Source organism: Cryptotermes secundus, unplaced genomic scaffold (genome assembly GCF_002891405.2).
Source record: "Cryptotermes secundus unplaced genomic scaffold, Csec_1.0 scaffold369, whole genome shotgun sequence".
Classification (NCBI taxonomy): domain Eukaryota; kingdom Metazoa; phylum Arthropoda; class Insecta; order Blattodea; family Kalotermitidae; genus Cryptotermes; species Cryptotermes secundus.
The window spans coordinates 1,981,853-2,004,673 of NW_019725844.1; the positions used below are offsets into that span (position 1 = coordinate 1,981,853).

The following is a 22,821-nucleotide window of genomic DNA, read 5'->3' on the forward strand; positions in this document are numbered from 1 at the left end:
AATCATAAGCAGAGCTCAGGAGATCAAAAGTTCTAAGTTGCTGTGGTGAATACAATTTTAATAAAGTTACCCTGATAACCATTTTATGGGAGGGGGGGCATGCAATAGCGTAGTTGGTTGAGGTACTATGTTACAAGTCTGGAGGTCATGGGTTCAGGTCCCAATGTTGATTTTTTCAATTTACTAATCCTCCCTTCCCTGGGGTCGACTCAGCCTCTAACAGAAATGAGTACCAGGAATCTTCCTGGGGTTGAAGGGTGGCCAGCGCATAAGGCTGACAACCTCACTGCCATCTGTGAGCCAATTGCCTAGAGAAAATGTGGGAGCCTAGATGTCTCACAACCCTATGGACCTTCACAGCCTGTTAACCTTACCATGTTATGGCGAAGTATAAATACATATATGTTTGGATATACTTTGACATTGCTTATAATTTTGGAAAACATTTCTTGATGGTAATTATGGATAGGACCAGAAGGTGGCAGCAATAAAAGGCAGTGAGAGATACTTGTGCTTTGGTCACTGCTGTGGCCTCAACCTTTGCCGATATGAAGTTATCTTTAGGTAACAGCGTTGCTTGTTCTGTGGAGCAGTGTTTCCAAAACTTGTCAAGTTCATACCATAAATACTGAGTGTATGGCCTCCAAGTGCCTCTCAAGGGCTCTAATGTGTAACAGTGGATCAGTGAAAGCGTTTTCTTTTGGAACCATAACTAATGATGCGGACTGTTAAAGTCTGCATCTACAATTCAGACAGACCATTCTGTCTATTCTGTCATGCAGTAATCAGAGTCATCAGTAGTTATGGATAGGACCAGAAGATGGCAGCAATAAACAACAGTTCGAGATGCCTGTTCTTGAGTCAGTATTGTCTGTGTTGCTGGTTTTGACATTTGCCAGAAAGGTGTGCTACATTGCCTACGTGTTCAGTGAGATTGTTGTTTTGAAGTGTCCATCAAGGGAATGTAGCTAGAGATCCATATTTAAGGCTAAGGCTTTCTGTTCTGTCCTGTTAAGAACACAACCTGAAGATGGGAGTGATAAATGAAAGTCAGAGGTACCTGTGCTTCAAGCAGTATTGCATTCTTGACCTTTGCCAGGAAAGGTAACACAGGAAGGATTATCAGTGGAAAGTGTAGCTTGAGATGGTAATTGTCAAATTTTCCTCTTGACATTTCAACAGGCTTTATAGTAGTTGTATATACAAGTAAATACTCCACCTGAAGAGAACAACACATTGTGGGCACTTTAACTTGGTGGGATATAAGTAGGAATGATGCCTGAGAATCATGCCAGTTAATGTCTTTCTTCTGAACAAAGAAAGTTTATTTATCCTGTTATTTGTTTCTTCTCCATAGTGTATCTTATTTTGAATGTAATTGTTTAATCCAAGTAAACAGAAAATGTGTTTATTATATTAATTTATGCTATGTTAGTTACAGACATGATTTCATTTTTTGCAATATGCAATGCCATATCATACTGGCATCTTTTACATTATTAAAAGAATGTACTGAATATGGGAGTAAAATAGAAGTTGTTTAAAGATAAACCTTTTATTTGAACAGGTATTTCTATTTTGTTACACATTTGTCAGAAGATTTACTCTCTCAAGTTTATGCCTTTTTATCTGGAAAAAAGACACCTAAGGATTATGTGTTTTCCATTTTGTGTTGACATTTATAGACTCTTCGAGAGACTTAGTACAGCTGTCAAAAGTCAGTTTATTTTCCAGTATAAAACAGATCCTGACAAATAATTAAAAGACACATACATTACAATTTATGGAGTGCCATGTGTAACAGTCAGAAAACTACATTCCCATCTAATGTTGGCTGAGTTTGACAATTTCATAATTAAATCAAAATCTGTTTGACATTGTGTTGTAGTGGAGTCTATTACGATAATGGATGTCAGGGGTCAAAGTTTGTTGTGAAAATGTGGTTAAAATATAATGTGACAGGAGTGTTTTATGAAGTCTCTGAAAATGACACATTGTGCATCCATTTTCTGCATTTTGTTTTAGTAGAATGACGAGTTCATCAAATCTAGCTGAATCTGCTAAGCCTTGAATGTGGTGGTTGGTTAATCTGGAGTGGAGCCTGAACAAAATAAAGGAGTGGGTTTAGCAAATGTTGTTTTGTTGATATGAGGGGGGTACCTGTTGTGCTTTAAAGTGGCTCATGTACTTAATGTGATGGGACGGTACTTGATTGGTGACTGCATTGTAAATAATTTAGTTTTTCTGTTTTTCTAGATCTTTTGATAGAGATGCTGGGAGTTCTGGCGAGCTACAGCATCACTGTGAAAGAGCTGAAGCTGCTTTTTGGAGCAATGAAAGCTATCAATGGAAAATGGGTGAGCATTTAAATTTGATATATGATTTCTTTGTCATAGGAACTGAAATGTTTAAAACATACATTATTAAGAAAAGGAATAGATTCCTTTAGTTTGTTTAATTTATTTAATTTTATTAATGTGTTAAAGACAATAAAGTTGCTGTCCATGAAGTAACTTTTTTGTCTGTTGTAAACAGGAGATGCAATAGAGAGCTGTGGTGGTTCAGTTAGGAATGTGATTGATCTGAAGCCAATTTCTGTCCGGGTTGTTATGATTTTTCTCTTACTGTTCACCTCGAGAATGATTAGGGCTGAATCAGCTGTTTTATGCCAAGAGAAGTTATGAGAGCACAAGTCTAATTAATCACCTCCATCAGGTGCCTATGGCTGACAGTGGGTGGTCACTTCAGCTTAGGGGTTGGGCAAGAGGTCATAGTTCTTCACCATTAAAGACCTATGTTTAGAAATATTACAAGATGCCATTGTAATGGAAGGATGTGAAAACATGAGAGAGAAAATGAAAGATATGAAAGTTTTGTTAGAGAACCTCAAAGAGAGAAACCTTTTGGAAGATGTGTATAGGTAAGGAGTTAATATTACAGTGGATCAGAGAGAAATAGGTTGTAAAAGTAAACTGGATTGAGTTGGTTTGTGAAAGGCTGTTGTGAACATGGTGATGAGCTATGGATTGTATAAATGTGGGAAAAGTCTGGACCAGCTGAACAAGTTAGCACCTTTCCAAAGAATGCCCTACACCTTGAAATTAGTTAATTTAGTTTAAAGGAGTCTTGTTAACTGTTATGTTTCCTGTAATAAGGGAGGCTGTCCAGACTAATTTCCACTTTGTTTGAAGCCCATATTAGCATAGTATATGTTGTACATACTCCTTGTTGTTTCATTCTGCTTACTAAACACAGTTCTCATAATTATAATGAACTATGAATATTAACTGTTATAGTATCAACATAGCAACTGATGCAACTACAGTGATGTAGGTGCTTACAGTGATGTAATTTGCAAAATGGTTTGATGTAGGGAATCCAGCAACTACAACAATGTGTTATGTCTGTGTACTTAATTAATGAAGTTCAAATTAATATTGCAGTCAAATATAAATAGGGTAGCACGTACATTGGTAAGTAATTTAATATCAGTGTGTTTTAATGAATTGTTGAGATAAATGTATAATGTTGAATTGTTTGTGCTTGGTAATATATCACATCCTCCTTTGAATTTCAAAATTGAATGATCTGGAAATAAAACACATTCATATATCAACATTTTGCTGGTTGCCTTTATTTATGTGCTCCTATCTGTCAACTTGGGAACTTCTTGTGTTCCATCTGTTGTAGCATTAGCATGCTGTGCAATAAAGCTAGGAATTTATGATCATTAAATACAGAAGGACAACAGAAGTGCTTCTCAAACTTCTTGGTCCTTGGACCCTTTCTTAGTGAGAGAGAGAATCCACAGATCACATGCTCTTCCATCTCCATATTGCTGCCATGGAACAAACAATAAGAATGATGCTGAATTCTCAGACACACAAAAGAAGTGACTCATGTCTTGTTCTAGGATTTAGATTTTCAGTGCCATTCCCATCTTTCTTCTGTTATTGATTTTCAGAAATTTGAACCATTTCATAGTTTAACTGCAGAACCCCTGTTGTTATAACCACACTTTTAGAACTACGGATCCATAGTTTCCTCATACCTGCTGCCTGTGTGCTACTCACTGTGCACATCAGCTATTCGTTGCTCATAGTTTATGCTGTAAGAACAAAATAGGCATTCACGTCACTGATTCACTTGTTTACATCTGAAGGCATTTAATTGATTTAAGTCAAATTTTACACAAAATTGGAATTGGTATTTTAAGTATGGCATTTACAGGCATGAAGCAGATAATGGAATTCCTGAATTGTGAGAATGCTTACAGCTCAATAACTAGTTGAATTGTTTCCTCTCATTTTGATTTTTCCTTCTCCCTGCGTTTTTCTTCTTCACTTACTTCAAGTTGCAGATATTTCAGTCTTTTGCTCTTTCTGTGGAATCCTCTTGTTCACTGTTTCTTAAGAAATACTGTATTTATTATACCAAAAAATTACTGTGAAATTCTTCGTAGTTGTTTGTATGCCTAGTATGAGAAATTTTTATGTGCAAGACCTTGTGTCCTATATACATCTTACCCTAAATGCTTCAGATATTTCTGGTCCAGTCCATAAAATCAGTACTACTTCTGTTCCAGGAAACTGTCTCTTCCATATACAGTTGGTAGTTATTAAAGTTATTTCAATTTAATTAGTAATGCTATACGTTTTCTTGCTAGTCTTCACTGTCAAGCCGCATACTTTCTGGCCAGTTGTGGCTACTTATGAGCTCATTAGTATAGCAAATGACAGTTCAGAAATTCTCTGAAAGATCTTCACATCTGAAAGGGGAGATCATGTTGGAATTTTTAACCTGGGAGGGCATCTTCTCCATGAGTTTATTCATAACGATGAGTGTACAAAAAGGTGCAAGGAGATGCTTGCCCGTCTGTTGGAGATAATTGATCCGAAACATCCAGGAATGAGGAGAAGCTTTTCATAACAGTTCCATGGCATATACTTGTATACTAGCAACACACCACGCATGGCTCTGTGGTGCTTTCCACCCTTCTTGCTGTGCACAGTGCAGTTTATACCTCTTCCCACACAAGTAGTGTCTGAAGGGCTGTTATATGAAGGATGCAACTTAAACTGAAGTGACTTCAAAGACTGTTTTACAGGGAGTCATATGCTGTAGCTCTCAGCGATGTTTTATATACCTGTATCAATGCCAGCTGAAGTCTTTGGCTGCTGAAGAACTATAATTTGAAGGCATCAGTGTCTAAAGGCTTAATTGAGCCATATTTGAGATATTCTTGTCCTGGAATATTTTGATGCCATCATGAATCACAGGAAATGTCTAATTCAAACATTTTGCAAAATACATATGTAGAAGATAATTTTTTCTTTATTTCTTTCTTTCTTTCTTTCTTTCTTCCTTACTTCATTTCTTTCATGTTATGTATCCTGTTATGTATGTAGATTTAGTGGTTTTTATGCAGTCACACAACATGTTGATCCTGTTGTATGTAATAAGTAATTGAATTGAATTCATCATTAGATCAGTCAGTTTATTGAACACTACATGTTTTGGTCATGGTTTACCATCATCAGGTGTGTATGTATATAATCATAAATATGTTGTGATATACGAGTATTGTTGAATGTGTAATCAAAATAGATACAGTGTGGTCATATAGTTATTCTATTCTTAAGACTCATTAAGCATATCGAGACAAATAATATGTTGGCCCAAGAACAGTATGTTTTCAGGTCTCATTCTTCAACTAAGCAGGCAGCCATTTCATTGATAGATAGCATCATACACGCTATGAATAATAAGTTAATGGTAGGAGGTATATTTTGTGATCTTCAGAAAGCGTTTGACTGTCAATCACAAAATATTATTGGACAAGTTAATATTTTATGGAATAGAAGGTAAATTTGAAACACTCATAGAATCTTATCTAATGGATAGATATCAAAAAGTTGTAATAGATAACAGATTTGACTGCAGAAGCTCTTCTGAATGGGAAGTCATTAAGTGCCGTGTTCCTCAAGGATCAATCCTTGGCCTGCTTTTTTTCCTACTTTATATTAATGACTTACCTTCAGTAATCAACAAAAACAATAATATAGCACATTTTGTAGATGACACGAGTATTATAGTAACTGACACAAACAAGCTAAATTTTGAAACTAATCTTAATCAAACTCTTAAAGACATTGATGCATGGTTTAATGCTAATTTGCTCACTTTGAATTTTAACAAATGACAATATTTTGAATTTCGTTCCATGAATTATTATAACATTACTTTCAAAATTGTAGATGATCAAATTAAATTAATCAAGGCGTCAGAAACAAAATTTTTAGGTTTAATCATTAATGATACCCTCACATGGAAACAACATATTGACTATGTTATCAATAAAAATTTAAGGTCATGTTACGCATTGAGAAATATAAAGCATTTTATTCCATTAGATTCATTAAAGTCAATTTATTTTGCCCACATACATTCAATCTTAAGCTATGGCATATTTTTTTGGGGTGGCGCTTCCTGTGCTGGCAATGTTTTTATACTACAAAAGAAGGCTATTAGAATTATCATGAGTTCTGATTCAGGAGTGTCTTGTAGACATTTATTTGAGAAGCTTGAAATAATGACATTCTATTCTCAATTCATGTACTCATTAATTTTATTTACGATTAATAATAACCATCTTTTCAATTCTATTAATGAGGTTCACAAGTATAAAACCGGATCTTTTAATAATCTCTGTTTACCTTCTGTAAACTTAACAAAATACAGTAAGGGTGCATATATAGCAGGTATTAAAGCCTTTAATCATTTACCTCAAGCTTTAAAAGGGTTGATTTCTGACATGCTAAATTTTAAGAGAACACTGAAGAGATTTTTACTTCATCACTCCTTTTATTCTATGAAAGAATACCATCAACATAAGTGGTTATAATATGCAAACGTATTATAGCTTAACAATTTTAATATAATTTTAGTCTAGAAATCTGCAGCAGTCCTATTTAAGACATTAGGAGCAACTATTGCACTGGATTAATGAATTTGAATATAGAAATTAGAATTTTAATAGTTTTAAATGTGTTTTGAAGTATATACTGTATGGATCTATGATCTAAATATCTAAATATGATTATAATGATGATGATGATATAAACATAATGGGTCATAGGTGTATAATTTTGTGACTGTATTTGATTTAGTTAATATAGATAATTTATATGAAATGGTGTAAATACAAGTTTTATAATAAGTTATTTTTAAAGTATGTCTATTAACTGATATCTTATTAAATTCTTTTATCTGATAATATTATTTATATTTATAGATTGATGTAAGTGACTTTGTTTGATTGACTCATGCAATTTTGTATATGCATGTTGATGTATCTGTATTCAGAAGGAACATTTCCACATCCTGGTTTGTTAACCTTTATGGATATATATGGAAAATAAAATGAAATGAAGCATCCTTTTTTTTCTGCATCATTTCTCATAATTGTTTCAGTCTGATCAAAATTTACTGATATTTGGAGTGACATACTGCCCCCATTTTCAGGGTCAAAGAATTAGCTGAGAAAGCACAAAGCAGAAACAAAGAGTTGGTAATCTATTGCACTACAACACTACAAGGCATCACATCACGTTTGCCACCAAAAAAACTTGAAATGTGTCATAATTTATATTTGTTAATTTGTCTTTCTTGAATGTGGATATATATGGAGATGAGATGTATAATTGAACACGTATGGCAGAATATGCTTTATTGTCAGCGATTATATTTATACTGTTCTTTTCAGCCAAGACATTCAGCTAAGCTGTTGAATGTTCTTCGTCAGATGCCACAAAGAAATGGACCTGACGTTTTCTTCAGCTTTCCAGGGCGGAAAGGTTCTGTAAGTTGACGTTGGAATCTCACTCTCTTATAGATAGTTTTTAAGCTGTATTGGAATTTTTTCTTCCTTCTTAATATATCTGTAACATAAATTGTACTGTTGATGTGCCTAAACTAGTGGCCACAGGGAAATGCATGAGCTACCCCAGGAACCTGACTCATTAACTGTTTCTAAGTAGTTTTACCCTCTTGCCCATGTATATATCCTTCCAAGGACATAATGTTTGCCTTTTAAGAAGGGTGCAGTTGCCCTCTAACTTAGTGAAGGTTATATAACTACAGCTTCAATTTAATTAGTTGATTGTTGTTGCACATCTTCTACACATGTGGAGGAGCAAGTCTGTTCTACATATTACTGCTGGTGTCATCGGGAAGATCGGGAAGAATGAGTCACTAAACATACTTCATGTGTTATGAATAATGAGCATCATACTGGAGTTAAATCTAAGCCATATTGTTATTAATATTTTATATTCTTCTCTGCAGGCTGTTGTATTGCCACCCCTTGCTCGGTGGCCATATGAGAATGGATTTACTTTCACCACCTGGTTCCGTCTGGACCCAATAAATTCCGTCAACATTGAGAGGGAGAAGCCGTATTTGTATTGGTACTACTGTCACTACCTGTAGTGTTTGTATAATGCATGAATTGATGAACTTTATGCTTAAAGCAAATGAAACAGTTTACTATGTACAATATTTATGGTCATGGGCATAGGCTATGTGTGTGTGTGTGCATGCATGTGGGCAGGTGGGTGAGTGGACTTCAGTGACATTTTATCAGTGCTGTAATAGGATGCATGTTCAAACCTGTTTTTCTCTTTGAATATCATAATGAATTCAGTTTATTTTGACAGTTACTTCTGTATTTATTGTGCACTGTAATTAAAATTGGAAGTGTACAGCTTGTGGGTGCTTCTTAACCCTGGGAGATTACGTTTTCTTTTTCGCAGCTTCAAGACCAGCAAAGGGGTAGGCTATTCAGCACATTTTGTTGGAAACTGTCTTGTGTTGACATCAATGAAAGTGAAGGGGAAAGGATTCCAGCACTGTGTGAAGTATGAATTTCAGCCCAGAAAGGTCAGTTTGCTAGAATGTAACTTGTTAGCTTGCTATTTGGCTTGTAATTACAAATATCGCTCTGCCTTCCACCCTCATGTTGTTGCATCATTTCTATCTTATGCAAGTCAAGAGATAAAAAGCATCCAATCTGTCAACCTTATATACAATAGAAGTATTGATTTGTTTTGTACTGCTTAACAAGGAAAGATTATATGAAGAAAAACTGTTGCATCTCCTAGGTGAAACAGAAAATGTAGAAAATCCTTCATTGTAATCCAGTTTATGATGAATATAAATTTGATTATAATATGAAAGAGATATGAGCTTGAATAGTATTATGTGACAGTGTGAGATAGTTGTGTCACCAGAGTCATAAAGTCAGTGTAATTAGAACTGAAAGTGTTTCTTTCTTCTTTATATCTTTGCATTCATTTTTTGATCAAATATCAAGTTTTCACTGAAGAATTCACAACACTGTTATAATATTAATTCTTGTAGCGTTATACGGTCTGAATATTTCTTGAACTGTAAACCTAAAGACTGATATATTATTTTGAAAGTTTGAAGTTTATAATTAAAGATTTTTTTGTGCTTTATAGTTTTATTTATAAATGTGCATATCTTATGTAGTAGAATCTTCAATAAAAAGTGTTTTCAGCATCTTATACAGCACGTATGGCTGAATCTCTTTCATTGTTTTCTTACTTGTTCCAGACAAATGTTTGAGTATTAGCTTGAAATAAACTATGATCACTTCCCTGCAGTGAGTCTCTGGTTTACTTAGCATAATCACCCTCTTATCTCACTTGATGCTGCACTTGTTACACCATCACTGAATAATCTGAAGCCAGCTTTGTACCTAATTATGAAGATGAAAATATTCCCTTCTTATGTATACCAGTAATTTTTCTGGCTGAAAACAGAGTTCAGTGCACTCATAAAGAGAAATTGTCATATGTGAAAATAAAAAACAGAACATGTGAATGTGGGTACATGAAACAGTTTATACGTTGCAGTCAGACTAGGAATGAAATGTTTGATGAATAGCACTCAGAAGATTAAACAGTATTTTCTTTTCTTTTCAGTGGTACATGATTGCTATTGTGTACATCTACAATAGGTGGACAAAAAGTGAAATCAAATGTCTTGTTAATGGACAGCTGGCTTCTAGCACAGAAATGGCCTGGTTTGTTTCTACAAATGATGTAAGTACTAAGGACTTAATATAAGTTATGTTTTCAGAAAATGTCAGTGTCTGATTACATCTTCTTGCATTTTTAATTTTCACTCTCTCTGAAGATGCTCATCACTTCATGAGTAACAGAATTCTGAATCTAACGTCCTACTCTTGTCTGTTTTGCCAGTCATCCTTGTGAAGTCCTGTGGATTTCATTGCTTTATCCACTTCAGCTTCTTCTGAATACCCATTGTTTATTCCCTTCATCATGTCTCTGGTCTTAAAATTTTCTTGTGAATTCAGTAAACAAGTGCAGACCATCATATCATTTCTTCCTACCACTGTCATTTTAACTTTGTGTTAATACATCATAAATATCCCACAAAACAGGTACACCAGTTTGGTGCAAGAGGAGAAAATCTATATTATGCATATTGGTCACTAAATATGCTTGAATGGAGTGTCTCCATAAATAAACAAAATCTGTTTAAAGATTTCTTCAGTTAGAATGAAAGTTACCCCACTGAAATTGCTGGTATTTTGAACCAAAGAAATCATAAATTATTCACAGTCTAGTTAATGTAATTGAAAGCCATAGCATACAGGCTACAAACAGTTCTAACCAAGATGTCATCCACAATTAGGGAGGACAGAAACTTCTTATTTTCCATGCTCTTTGGTTAAAATTTTGGTTTAAATGGCTAACTGCAGACAATAAGATTTTGGAGGTCAGCATTTATATTCAAATTTACAGAACCCTTGATAGGGTACAGTATGGGATTCTCTGGATAATATCAGTCTCTCACATATGGAACTATCACAGTTTTATATTGCTACATAATGAAAAACTCTGATGATAGAGACAGTTTCAGTGTCATTGCTTGTGGGAAATATATATGTGTAGATGTTTCCTACCAGAAGGTATGCAGCAGTTGGAGTAAACACTTTTTCACAGTCCATGCAAATTCAACAGAAATTGCATGACAGTTTTGTATATGCAGTTTCTTCAGTATATAGTATGTGAAAGAGTGAAATTACATATAACTGAAAGTGTGAAGTTACATATAATATATTTGTTGGTGAGTTCTAAAGATATATTGTGTATGTTTTACAATTTTATTTTAGCCTTTTGACAAATGTTACATTGGTGCTACTCCAGAACTGGATGAAGAACGGGTATTCTGTGGTCAGATGTCAGCCATCTATTTGTTCAGTGAAGCGCTTACAACACATCAAATCTGTGCCATGCATAGGTTAGGTCCTGGATACAAAGTAAGTGCCCCTATGATTAGGGCATGGTTTCTATCAGGGAAAGAACAAGGTCTTTGAAAAGATTGGGTGGGGAGGAACTGCTGCTGGTAACAAGTAAAGAACAGAAAGTAAGCCACAATAGGCTTCTGTTATTTTCATGTTATTTCTTGGAGCATTTATCAACTTGAAGTAAATTATGTTTTGTAATCATGAAGTGGGCCTTGTATATGTGTATTGTGGCTGAAAGTGGTGACGAAGATATTACAGATGAAGTATAGTTTGTGATTTGCTAATATTTCATAATAGGATGATGTAAGAATCTAAATGTTTACAGAGTATATTTCCAGACTTGTTTAAACTAAACTGTTTCTGAAATAAACGTATCACAGTAATTTAATGCCAATCTTTTTATATAGTTTTTATAATGAAGTGACAAGCCCTGTTAAAGCTGTTTTACATGTTTTATGTAATTGAAGTCTTGTTCCTAAAATTGTGTTAGTTACATTGTAACTGTTTTTCAAGTGTTCAGGCAAATTCTTCAGTATGTAGTCATACTGTTTTGTTCTTTTGTTTCTTAGATTATTTTATACTGATGTATCAGTTGTAGAAGCTATGTTAAATTAGGTGATAAATGGCATATTGATTAAGAAGGGTGAGTTGGGAAGAGCATCATACTCGTTAATTCTGTTTGGAATAATGAAGAATTGCCCGAGCAGCGGACATAGTCTATTATCTCACCTATTTACAACAAGGGTGATAAAACTGTTATAGAAATTACTATAGAGGCATGTGACGGTTGTCAACTTCATACAAACTTCCGTCTGATATCATTCTCTGAAGGTGAGGTCCATATGTAGACAAAATTATTTGAGATCATAATTGTTAGTTTCAGTGTCATAGATTGATCAGTTACTGATAAGATTTTTTCATTCATCAGATACTGGAGAAAAAATGGGAGTACAATGAGAAAGTAGAAGAAAGCAGTCTTCTGGGATTTGGCACCGTGTATATGTGGTGTTAACCGACGTTTCGGAGGAACGTATCGCCCCCATCTTCAGGGTAGAAGAAAAAGTATAAGAAAACTGCAAGCGACAACACCGTGAGAAACACCGTCGGTTAACACCACATATACACGGTGCCAAATCCCAGAAGACTGCTTTCTTCTACTTTCTCATTGTACTCCCATTTTTTCTCCAGTATCTGATGAATGAAAAAATCTTATCAGTAACTGATCAATCTATGACACTGAAACTAACAATTATGATCTCAAATAATTTTGTCTACATATGGACCTCACCTTCAGAGAATGATATCAGACGGAAGTTTGTATGAANTGAAGTCCATGTACACATATGTGTCCACTTTCTGTTAGGACTGTGTTCAGTAAAAATACATTACGTGAATTATTTTCAAAATTTCGCTCCTTTTATTCAAAATAGTCTCCTTCTGAATCACTACATAGCTGGAATCGATTGAAAAGTTTTGAAAACAGTCACTATACTTCTTTTGTGGAATCACATTTAAAACTGCGGTGGATTCCCTTTGAATGTCCTGGATGGTGTTCTGATGGTCTCCTTTCATCGCCAACTTAACTTTTGGGAACAACCAGAAATCTGCTGGAGCCAAATCTGGTGAATACGGAAGATGATCAAAGACTGTGATCACTTTTCGGGCCAAAAAATTGTGCACCATCTTCAATTTGTTGGGTGAGGCATTGTGGTGGAGGAGCGACCAGGAACCTTGCTCTCAATATTCAGGTCGAATTCAAAGAGTTCTCGCCCACAAACGATTGAGGACTCCAAGATAATAATCAGAATTCACTGTTTGACCTTCTGGCAGAAATTCCTTGTGAATGATTCCTTTGGAATTGAAGAAAACTGTTAGCAGTGTCTTTACTCGACTTTTGCACGTGCACTTTCTTTGGTTTCTCCTTCTTTGGGCTCAACCACGCTGCACTCTGCTGCTTTGTGAGAGGCTCATATTGAAAACACCATGTCTCGTCACCAGTAACAATCAATTTTGTAAATTTTGTATCACTTAGGACTGACTGTAACATGTCTTTGCAGTGTTCCACTCTGGCATGTTTCTCATCGCCTGACAGCACGTTTGGTACAAACCATGCACAGACCTTCCGTTTGCTTAAATCCTCGGTCAAAATTTGATGCACAGTTCTTTTTGGTATTCCCAAAAGCTCCTCGATGAGTCTTGCAGAAACACATCTGTCTGATGCAAGGATTTTGGTCACTTTTTTCACGTTTTCTTCAGTGCGACTTGTTCTCAGCTTTGATGCACGTGGAGCATCTTCAGTGTCCTCCCTGCCTTCACGAAATACACCATACCATCGAAAAATGTTCAAGCGACTGAAACCATCACTACCGTACACACTTTTCATCATTTTGTATGCTTCTCCAGCAAACAAAATTTTATGTTGGCTCTCTGTTCAACCGCCATTTTCCAACGAGTGTCAGAACAGTACTGTTACATTCAGGGTCAGAACACATGATGCAGGAATGCTTGCGCTTTGAAATTATTGACAGCCACAGCTGAAACTTCAAGAATCTTAATGCCACAACTAGCCAACAGATGGCTTTGCAGGGCAAAATTAAAAAAAAATGAGTTCTAACGGGTCCTGGACACACCATGTAGATAAACATCTATCTGATATTTTTCCTTTTCAGAATGGTCTGATAGACTGAGGTGCTATATTGCCATTTCATTTCAGCTTTGCTTTAGAATATGTCATTAGGAAAGTCCAAGAAAATTGGGTGGGACACACCAGCTTCTAGTCTATGCTGCCGATGTTAATTTATGGGGGGGATAATAGGCACTAGTAAAGAGATCAGCCTAGAAGTAAACACAGAGGAAACTAATTATTTGTTGATGTCTTGTCACCAGAATGCAGGGAATAATCATAACATAAAGATAGTTAATGAAAACTTTGAAAATCTAGGAATGTTCAAGTATTTTGGAACAACAGTAAATCTGATTCATGAGGAAATTAAGAGCAGATTGAATTCAGGTAATGCTTGCTGCCATTCATTTCAGAGCTGTTTATCTTGTATTCTGTGTAAAGTCAAAGATGTGAATGTAGAAAAGTATTATAATTTTGTATGGGTGTAAAACTTGCTGTCTCAAATTAAAGGAAGACTTCAGGCGTTTCAGAACAGAGTGCTGAGGAGAATATTTAGGCCTAATAGGGATAACATAATAAGAGGTTGGAGAAATTTGCATAACTTGTTGCTAAATATTATTAGCTTGATCAAGTGAAGAAGAATGAGATGGGCAGGGCATGTAGTCCAGATGGGAAAGAAGACCTTGACATAGATCACAGGATAATATTAAAATGTGTGATGGGTCTTAGAGAAATAGTATGAGCTGGGGTGTTGTGGACTGGATATATCTGGCTCAGAATAGGGACCAGTGGTGTGCTTTTGTGAACATGGTAATGAATTGTGTTCCATAAAATGCTGAGAATATCTTGAGTGGCTGAGGAACCGTTGGCTTCTCAGGAACAACTCAGCTTCATGGAATTAGTCTGGTAGATGATTATATCACCAATATGTTTCGTGCAGTTAATTTCATTAATGTGTTAGCTTTCTGGCTGCCATTACCAGTTTTCTTAGATATTGTCTCATCAGTTAGATGAAATATATGGCTGAAAGGAGCATGTTACAGTTTTTATTACCTCCCTTTTTCAGTTTGAAATCCTTTGGTTGTCAGAATTCACTAAACAAATCTTTTCTGTCTGTCCAAGCTATTATAACATCCACAATGAGGATATTAAGAACTCATTAAAAAAGTGGTCATTGCCCATTTGCATTGAAAAACACAGACGTACTCCCCAAAATGACTTTTCTCCTTTGGAAGTCCAGAACTTTCATACCAGTGGCAGTCCCACTGATCACAGGCCTCCCCCAGTTTTGTTGGTTTCCTGAAAGGGGTAAAACCAGTAGATTTGTATTTGTAGCATTAATGGCTGGAGAAAGATATCTAAGTTTGAGCATTCTGGAGTGCTGTATGCAGATGTAAGTGGAATTGTATTTGAATGTTCCAAACATCACACCATTCTAGCTGTAGCATTCATAGTTGAAACATTGTAAGTAAGTTTATGCATGAAATTTAATGTATAGATTGGAGAATTGAGGAACACTGTTTTGAATTTTTGTTAGCTGTTTCCATTAGACTAAAGACTTTAAAAGGTGTCAATTTTGAAACACTTTAGAGTTTTTATTGGAGGTTTTTCCTAAAAAAAATACCTTGCCAGTTATGAGTCATCCTGAATATAGTAGATTTAGTAAACTGTTGTTTGAAAGTGTCTTGAATTTATACATTTTTTGGAATGGATTTTAGTTTGTGATGGATGCAGTGGTTTTTAACTAAAGACTGTGTTTGTGAATTCCTTATTGCTGCAGTGTCAGTTTCGGTTTGACAATGAGTGCAACCTTAGCCTGCCCGACAATCACAAACGGGTGAGTGAGTCATCACTGTCATCACAGCAGACCTGCATGCCGGATCACGCTTTGCTGTCTGTAAGCTTGCTACTTATTTTCTTTTAATTTTAGTTTTACTTTCATATGAGGTACATTACAAAAACCCTTATGTGTTCATATTTTTTTTAATGCTCCTCCATTTTTGTATCATTTGAATTATGAGTCTCTTCATAAGCTCAGTATTTGGCTTGCTGCAGCAAAGTGATTCAGTGAAATGCCTGTATTTCTTCAGTTCCTTGGAGGAACTAGATTACCTAATATTCAGAATTTTTAGAATAATGGTGCTGCAAACAGTGGCATATGACATTGATACTTTGTTACTATGGAAGAAATACAAAACAAAATATAGCCAGTGTTGTGTTGCACAGGAATAAATTAAGAAATTGAGACATCAAAGCAGAGGAAATTTGAAAATATAGACAGAAATGAGTAACATTTAAAAATTCCTAATAATGGAAAAATACAGCAGACAGTAATGAAATTCTGTCTGAAAGGAGCAAGACAGCTGGAAACACCAAGATTGAGGTGGTAGGAGGTCAGATGTGGTTTCTAGTTACACCTTTATGGAATAATGAATGAAGTAATTAATTCATGTCTTACTGTAATAATTAAGGCGTGTGTACACAGTAATGAATCGATGGGTTCTGTGAAAGTTTGGGTCTGTCTTGAGTAGCTGAGTAACTAAGCTCTGCTCCAGTTGGTTATTCAGGCTTAATGGAAGATTATTGAATGCAGTATTGCAAAATGATGTGGGAATATATTTTATTTTCAGAGTCGTGTTTGGTTAATTCAGAAGTTGAATCTACTTCTGTCTTTAAATAATGTGGAAAGTGTTATGCACAATGCTTCCGATTTTAGCCAGTGTGCATACTAGTAAACAATTCATGTGTGCTAGCAAACCTGTCAGAACTAAAAGGTCACACATCTACCAGTGCATTTTGACTTTGGACCAGCAATATGTTTGCATATATAAAAATACACATGAATTAACAAGCATTGTCTCGCTTACCAATCAGACAAAGAATGTGATTGTCACAAGCCTTTAGGGCATGATAATTCTACTTGTCAGACATTTCTCCAGAAAAGATATTATGCCAACAATTGCTACAGCTCTTTTTCATATATCTTGGTGTTTGAATATGTCACTGTCATGTCAGCTAGCCTTCATATTCATGCCAGATGTTAATGTGCTGTTCATCATCTGTGGAGAAACATACATACATACATACATACATACATACATATCATTTATTTTCCATAAATATCCATACGGGCAACAGACCCAGGATGTGGAAATAGTCCTATCAAGTACATACACAAAGTCACATAAAATAAGAGCAGAAGAGAATATTAATTGATAAATTCTAAGATGATTCATGTGCTACTAATGTATTATGAATTGATTGTTGAAAGGTTCACATGATAAGTTACTGGTCGTAAAGGTGTTGGTATGTATTTCTGAAGTGATGTATCTGCCTTACAAAATGCATGTTTTTTGTTTATTATTTATTCTATTTATTCCCCTTTTTGTATATGTAATATTTTGATACTAAATTTTTAGTGTCATTAGTTTATGGAATGTTTGCTATCTTCCAGTCAGCTATTAAGAACAGATTATGGATTTTAAGGACAGTTAAGTTCCAGTGGTGACATATGTAGTCAAATAATTATGTTTGTTTTTATAAGAATGTAGTCAGTGTGATTCGTATTTCATGCAATAAGACAGCATTTTCATAATTTCTACAATAAGAGTGTACCATTTGTTCAAATTAGAGTTGCACACTGAATCTAATAATCTCCCCACTGTTGTCGTGTGACTTGTGAACATGGTCAATGTACTGTTCTGCATAGGATTATAAAGAAATATACAATATAATTCTTTCTGTATTAACATGATTATGCGGGCTCTGGGTTTCATTTATGGTCAATATTCTGACTGTATCTTGGATATCGTATCTGAGTATCTCTGTGTTGCAATGATGTTGCCATATGAGCAAGAGTCTGTTCTAAATGCTGGTAGTACTATACACATAGTAGAGTAGCTCATGACATTGTTTTGTTGTATTCACATAAAATATGTAGTATGCCCATTGTGGACTGTAGAATTACCACCTTTATGAACCTTTTTTATTTCCATTTGTGGTGTAGTTTGTTGCATATTTGTATTTAATTTGTCTCTCTGTTGTGATGAAATGTAGTAGTCTAAAAAAATTCTAGGGCAGAAGCAAATAAAGTGACATTGTGGCAGATGAGCTGGAGTCTGCTTATGCACGTCAAATTTTGTATACACACTGCGCACATTTAGAGGAATTGTTCAAGGTGCATCCAGGCTAGTGTTTATCGTTATCCCAGAGTGCAATGTATGGGAGGTTTTTACGAGTAAGTAAGCAAAAACCTCAAGCACTGGCCTAACATGATATTTTTCCTGCAGTTTGTAGAATCAGCAACAGATGTGCTACAAATATTTTGGACAGTGAATAGTGAATAAATGGAATTATTCACATGGAATTGTACCATCAGATGTTCATGGAGAGTCATGAATTATTGATTGGTGACCCATGCCTGCAACGTCATGGAACAAGGACTTTGTGAGAATGTGCAGGAAACTGTGTCCTGTGATCATCATCAGACTGTAATAATATTTGCAGATGAAATCAGAATATCAGTTGATAATTAATTATCATGACATCCTTGGTACAGAGCTGAAGATACATTATTTATTTCAGTTCTTTATTTATTGTTTATTTAATAATGCTGTCAATAGCTCAGGCTATATACGTATTGTCAAATTACAGGATGACTAATGAACTGGAAATGATGTGAAAGGAGGCAGTCATGGTATAATTTGAAGTACTGTCCTGATATGTGCCCAAAGGGACTGATGTTTCAGTTGAGTTTCAAACTGAGTACCTCCCAGATACAAGCCAGAAGTGTTACAACTTGAACCAACATGTTAAATGAAAATGGTGTTTGCCACTACATCATATTTTGAATGATCACATAGGGATAATACTAGACCTGTATGAAAATCAGTAGTGAGCTGACTGTCCAGACTTTTTTTAGATCAAAATATATTTCTTTTTTTCTGAACGTTCCCTAAAGTACGTAGAAAATTTCCATCACCTCTAAGTGTCATTAAGTTCTGGCAGTTTGCAGGAAGTGTATGGCACCAAACTCTGGGTGCCCTTACATGACATTGCCTTGGCAATTGAAGCAGAACTGCACCAAACATGAAACACTGGTGCTTCTCTATGGATCTCACACTTCTGATTTTGCAGTGTGTGATTTCTACTTCCTTCCATGGGTGAAGGACTAGCTGACAGGTTGTTACTTCAAGGAAGCAGTGGAGATTCATGTGGCTGCAGAGATCAGCTGGTCAGATTCTGGAAATGTTTCAAATAACTATACAACCCCTGATAGAAGTACATGGCTGTAGAGGGATATTATTTAGAGGCACCTGCACCATAAGGCTTCTTAGTGTCACTGGATTCTGTTCGTGAATGGTTTGGAGCTACAGTGTATTGCAGCTGTGTATATAAGATATGAGCAGCTTGTTGCACCTATCACGCTTGCTGCATTAATGCACCTATCATTTTTTAATCTCACTTTTATAGGGTATTTGTAGCTATTTGTTTGTGTTGGTGTGATGGGTATGCAGGACTTGTGTACATTCAGTTGATCACAGTTATGAAGATAAGCATAGTGATTATTTTGAAATAATTAATTGTTATATACTTGGCACTAAATGTCAGTTTTCAGTGGAAATGGGTTAACTTTATTGCATAAATTTTTAAGTTCTTTAATTGAACATTGTGTGCTCTTTAAGTTCGTGATGCCAACACATGCTGAGTGTGTGTAAGGTATACTGTGCATTTTACCACATTTCTTGTTATAAAGTGCTAAAATGAACACATCAGGGGAGGAGGTCTTGTCACTGTACAAGTTTCTCTCAATAACCATTCAGCAGCATTTTTTGACTGGGGGTGGAGGGGGTCCCACACTGTAATTTGTGAGTTGATTGTAATTCTGGCTTGTGTTTGTCAGTTATAGCTCCTATTTTACATGGAGTCAAATGTAACCCACCTGTTTGTCAGAAGCAGAACATCACACAAAATAATGAGTACATGATATTAGGTATCAGACTTATCCAGATTAATAACTATTATTTGAAGCTTTTTCCCTATATTGGGATTTAAAGAAGTGGAAAGGAAGATAATTTCACACTCTGTGCAGTGAGTTAGCTTTGAAATTGTAGACTTTTGTCCACAGTAAGTAAACATTTGGAAAGTGTATGTAATCTGTTGCATATAGCTCCTGTTATATGTTTGACAGGTTATTGTAATTTTCTGTTATTATCATTCATCAGTAGTGTTATTTTGACTTGTGTGATGCAGGTGCTGTATGATGGGAAATTGTCAAGTGCCATCGTGTTTATGTACAATCCTGTAGCAACAGACAGCCAGTTGTGTCTCCAGTCAGCACCAAAAGGAAATATATCATACTTTGTTCACACTCCTCATGCCCTCATGCTTCAGGTAAGAAAAATGAACAGCAGAATTTGTTTACTCTTTCTTAGATTTGTCTTCCTCTTTAAATGAAATATGTTGTGGCAAATTTAAAATTCTATTAAAAAACTCAGGCTGAAGCAAATAATTTTAAAGATGAAAAGGCAGTCTTCTGGAATGTGGCACCATGTAGATATTATGTTAGCCAACAGACATTAGCCTGTTAACACCTGCTCACGCTGGTTCCTCACTCACAGATTTTCTTCTTTTTTCTTATACCCTGAAGATGGAGGCGATACATTCCTCCGAAACGTCGGTTAACACAATATCTACACAGCTCCATATCCCAGAAGACTGCTTTCTTCATAGTCACCGTTGTGAAGACCTAAAATCTTACAATTTTAAAATGACACTTTGTGGTCTGGTAGTAATATATCGATGTCTTGAAGTATGAATGAATGAATGTATAAGGGGTGGGCATGCTGCTTCTTACCACGTCACAATATGTTCATCTGAAATGTTAGCGGATATGTACCATATATAGCATAAACCTCTTTTAGACCACTTGGCCTGCTTGGCAGGATAATAATTTTGGTGGTGGTCACGAGGATGGTGATAAGTGATGTGAATATTTGTGGATACTGCAAGTGATGTCAGGATATGAAGGCATTAAAAGATATGTTTGGAAAAATAAAACTATTTTAAAGTTTTCTGTAAACAAATGAACCTTACCGCCATCTTTGAGCCAGTTGTCTAGATAAGGTGGGAGCCTCAATGTCTCACAACCTTATGGGCCTTCATGGCCTAGTACAGGGATAACTTCATTTTTTTTTTTTTTACTTTTACTATAAACAAATGTATTTTTGCTGATATTCTACACTTTTCCCATGGCTTATAAATACGTTTTGATTACTGCAGCTCTGAGATGTTAGAACACTTTCCTAACTTCTAAAGTACAGTTGAATGACATTCTGGGTTGGATATGTACAAGAATACACTATGAGAGAGTTAAATTATGAAATATGTCAGTCTTTTACTGACTATAACAGGTTAGGAAAGCTATGAATGTGAGGTTCACACAGTGTGTCCTAAGTTTAGGGATATAACCATGAGTAAGTTAACAGTTATAGTTTATTGTAACTTGCTGTGTTACAGGATGTGAAGGCAGTCATCACCCATTCCATCCACAGCACTCTGAACTCGATTGGAGGCATTCAGGTTCTTTTTCCACTGTTCTCACAACTCGACATGCCTTATGACTGTGCCATTGGTTCTACTGATGCGAAGCGTGACCCTTCTCTTTGGTCAGTGCATCATCATACAAGTTTTTAGTTTTGCAGTTTGTTCTTCTGAGGGAAGAACATAAATTGCAAGTAGTCTAAGGAAGGAGGTGAAGTAAATGGGAAAGGGACCACATTATATAATGTATGAGTGTAAGATGACTGCGATATTAGGTGATCAACCTTTGAAATGATATTCGTTAAGAAAAAATAACTTTATTACTTACCTAAGATTTGATGTTTGATGGTAAGGAGTGTTCAGATTGTGGGCTTCTGGGTTCTGACACTGTATAAGTGGATATCAACATTTTGGGAAAAGATTTTTCCTAAGAAATTTTGATGTTCACTTGAAAGGCTACATTAATTTTTTGCATATTTTAATGTTTATTATTCATTTTGTTTATTATTTTTTGTTAATTTCTTTGGCTAGGGTCCACTTCGTATGCAAGCCACTATTTGGCCAGTTGTACTAGTTTCTGTTGGTAAATGATGAGTGTGGAGCACTTGGAGTGCTCAGAAAAATACCTGTCCTAGTTCCATTTTGTTCACAACAAATCCAACATGACCTGACCTGGGATTGAACCCAGGCAGCTGCTTTGGGAAGCCGGCATGTAACTGCCTGAGGTGTGGCATGACCTGCAAGATTACATGGTGTCAGGAGATCACAGTCTGAACCCTTATTTACCCATGTGAGATTCTTAGGAATATATGTATTTGTAGCATAAATATACGTTTGAGCCCTTTCATGTTGAATAATAGCATTGCTCTGTTGTTTCAGTTCAAAGCTGTTGGGTTTTATCTGTGAACTGGTAGAGAGTTCCCAGACAGTTCAGCAGCACATGATCCAGAACCGAGGATTTCTTGTCATCAGTTACATGCTCCAGCGATCATCCCGGGACCATCTTACAACAGAGGTGCTGGGCTCATTCCTTGGACTTACAAAGTACCTTGTTACATGTCTCAGCTCAAATAGTGAACTGCTGCTGAAACAGGTGAGTTTTGGAATGTTTGTTTGTGGTTCTAATGTAATTGGCCTTGAAAGTTCACTTCTCATTATATATGGACAAATACCGTCTTAAGTGCAACAATTTTATTGTAGTTTTTACTTCTTTTTCCTCCTCCACACTACATGTATTAAAGATAAGCAGCGACACACACAGAGAGCGCCTACACTGAACAACACTTGAACGGCGATA

At 35.7% G+C, this 22,821-nt stretch overlaps 1 protein-coding gene across 1 annotated transcript in view; it reads left to right on the forward strand.

Moving 5' to 3' along the window:
• The window catches only part of LOC111863698 (neurobeachin), a 554,452-nt gene that overhangs the window by 447,068 nt on the left and 84,563 nt on the right, over window positions 1-22,821 (forward strand). The window contains exons 4-13 of the mRNA XM_033751163.1: window positions 2,257-2,357; window positions 7,766-7,861; window positions 8,347-8,468; window positions 8,814-8,940; window positions 10,008-10,127; window positions 11,225-11,371; window positions 15,763-15,819; window positions 20,235-20,375; window positions 21,501-21,649; window positions 22,404-22,617. Of these exons, the coding sequence (XP_033607054.1) occupies window positions 2,257-2,357; window positions 7,766-7,861; window positions 8,347-8,468; window positions 8,814-8,940; window positions 10,008-10,127; window positions 11,225-11,371; window positions 15,763-15,819; window positions 20,235-20,375; window positions 21,501-21,649; window positions 22,404-22,617 (1,274 nt within the window). The remainder of the gene's footprint in view (window positions 1-2,256; window positions 2,358-7,765; window positions 7,862-8,346; window positions 8,469-8,813; window positions 8,941-10,007; window positions 10,128-11,224; window positions 11,372-15,762; window positions 15,820-20,234; window positions 20,376-21,500; window positions 21,650-22,403; window positions 22,618-22,821) is intronic.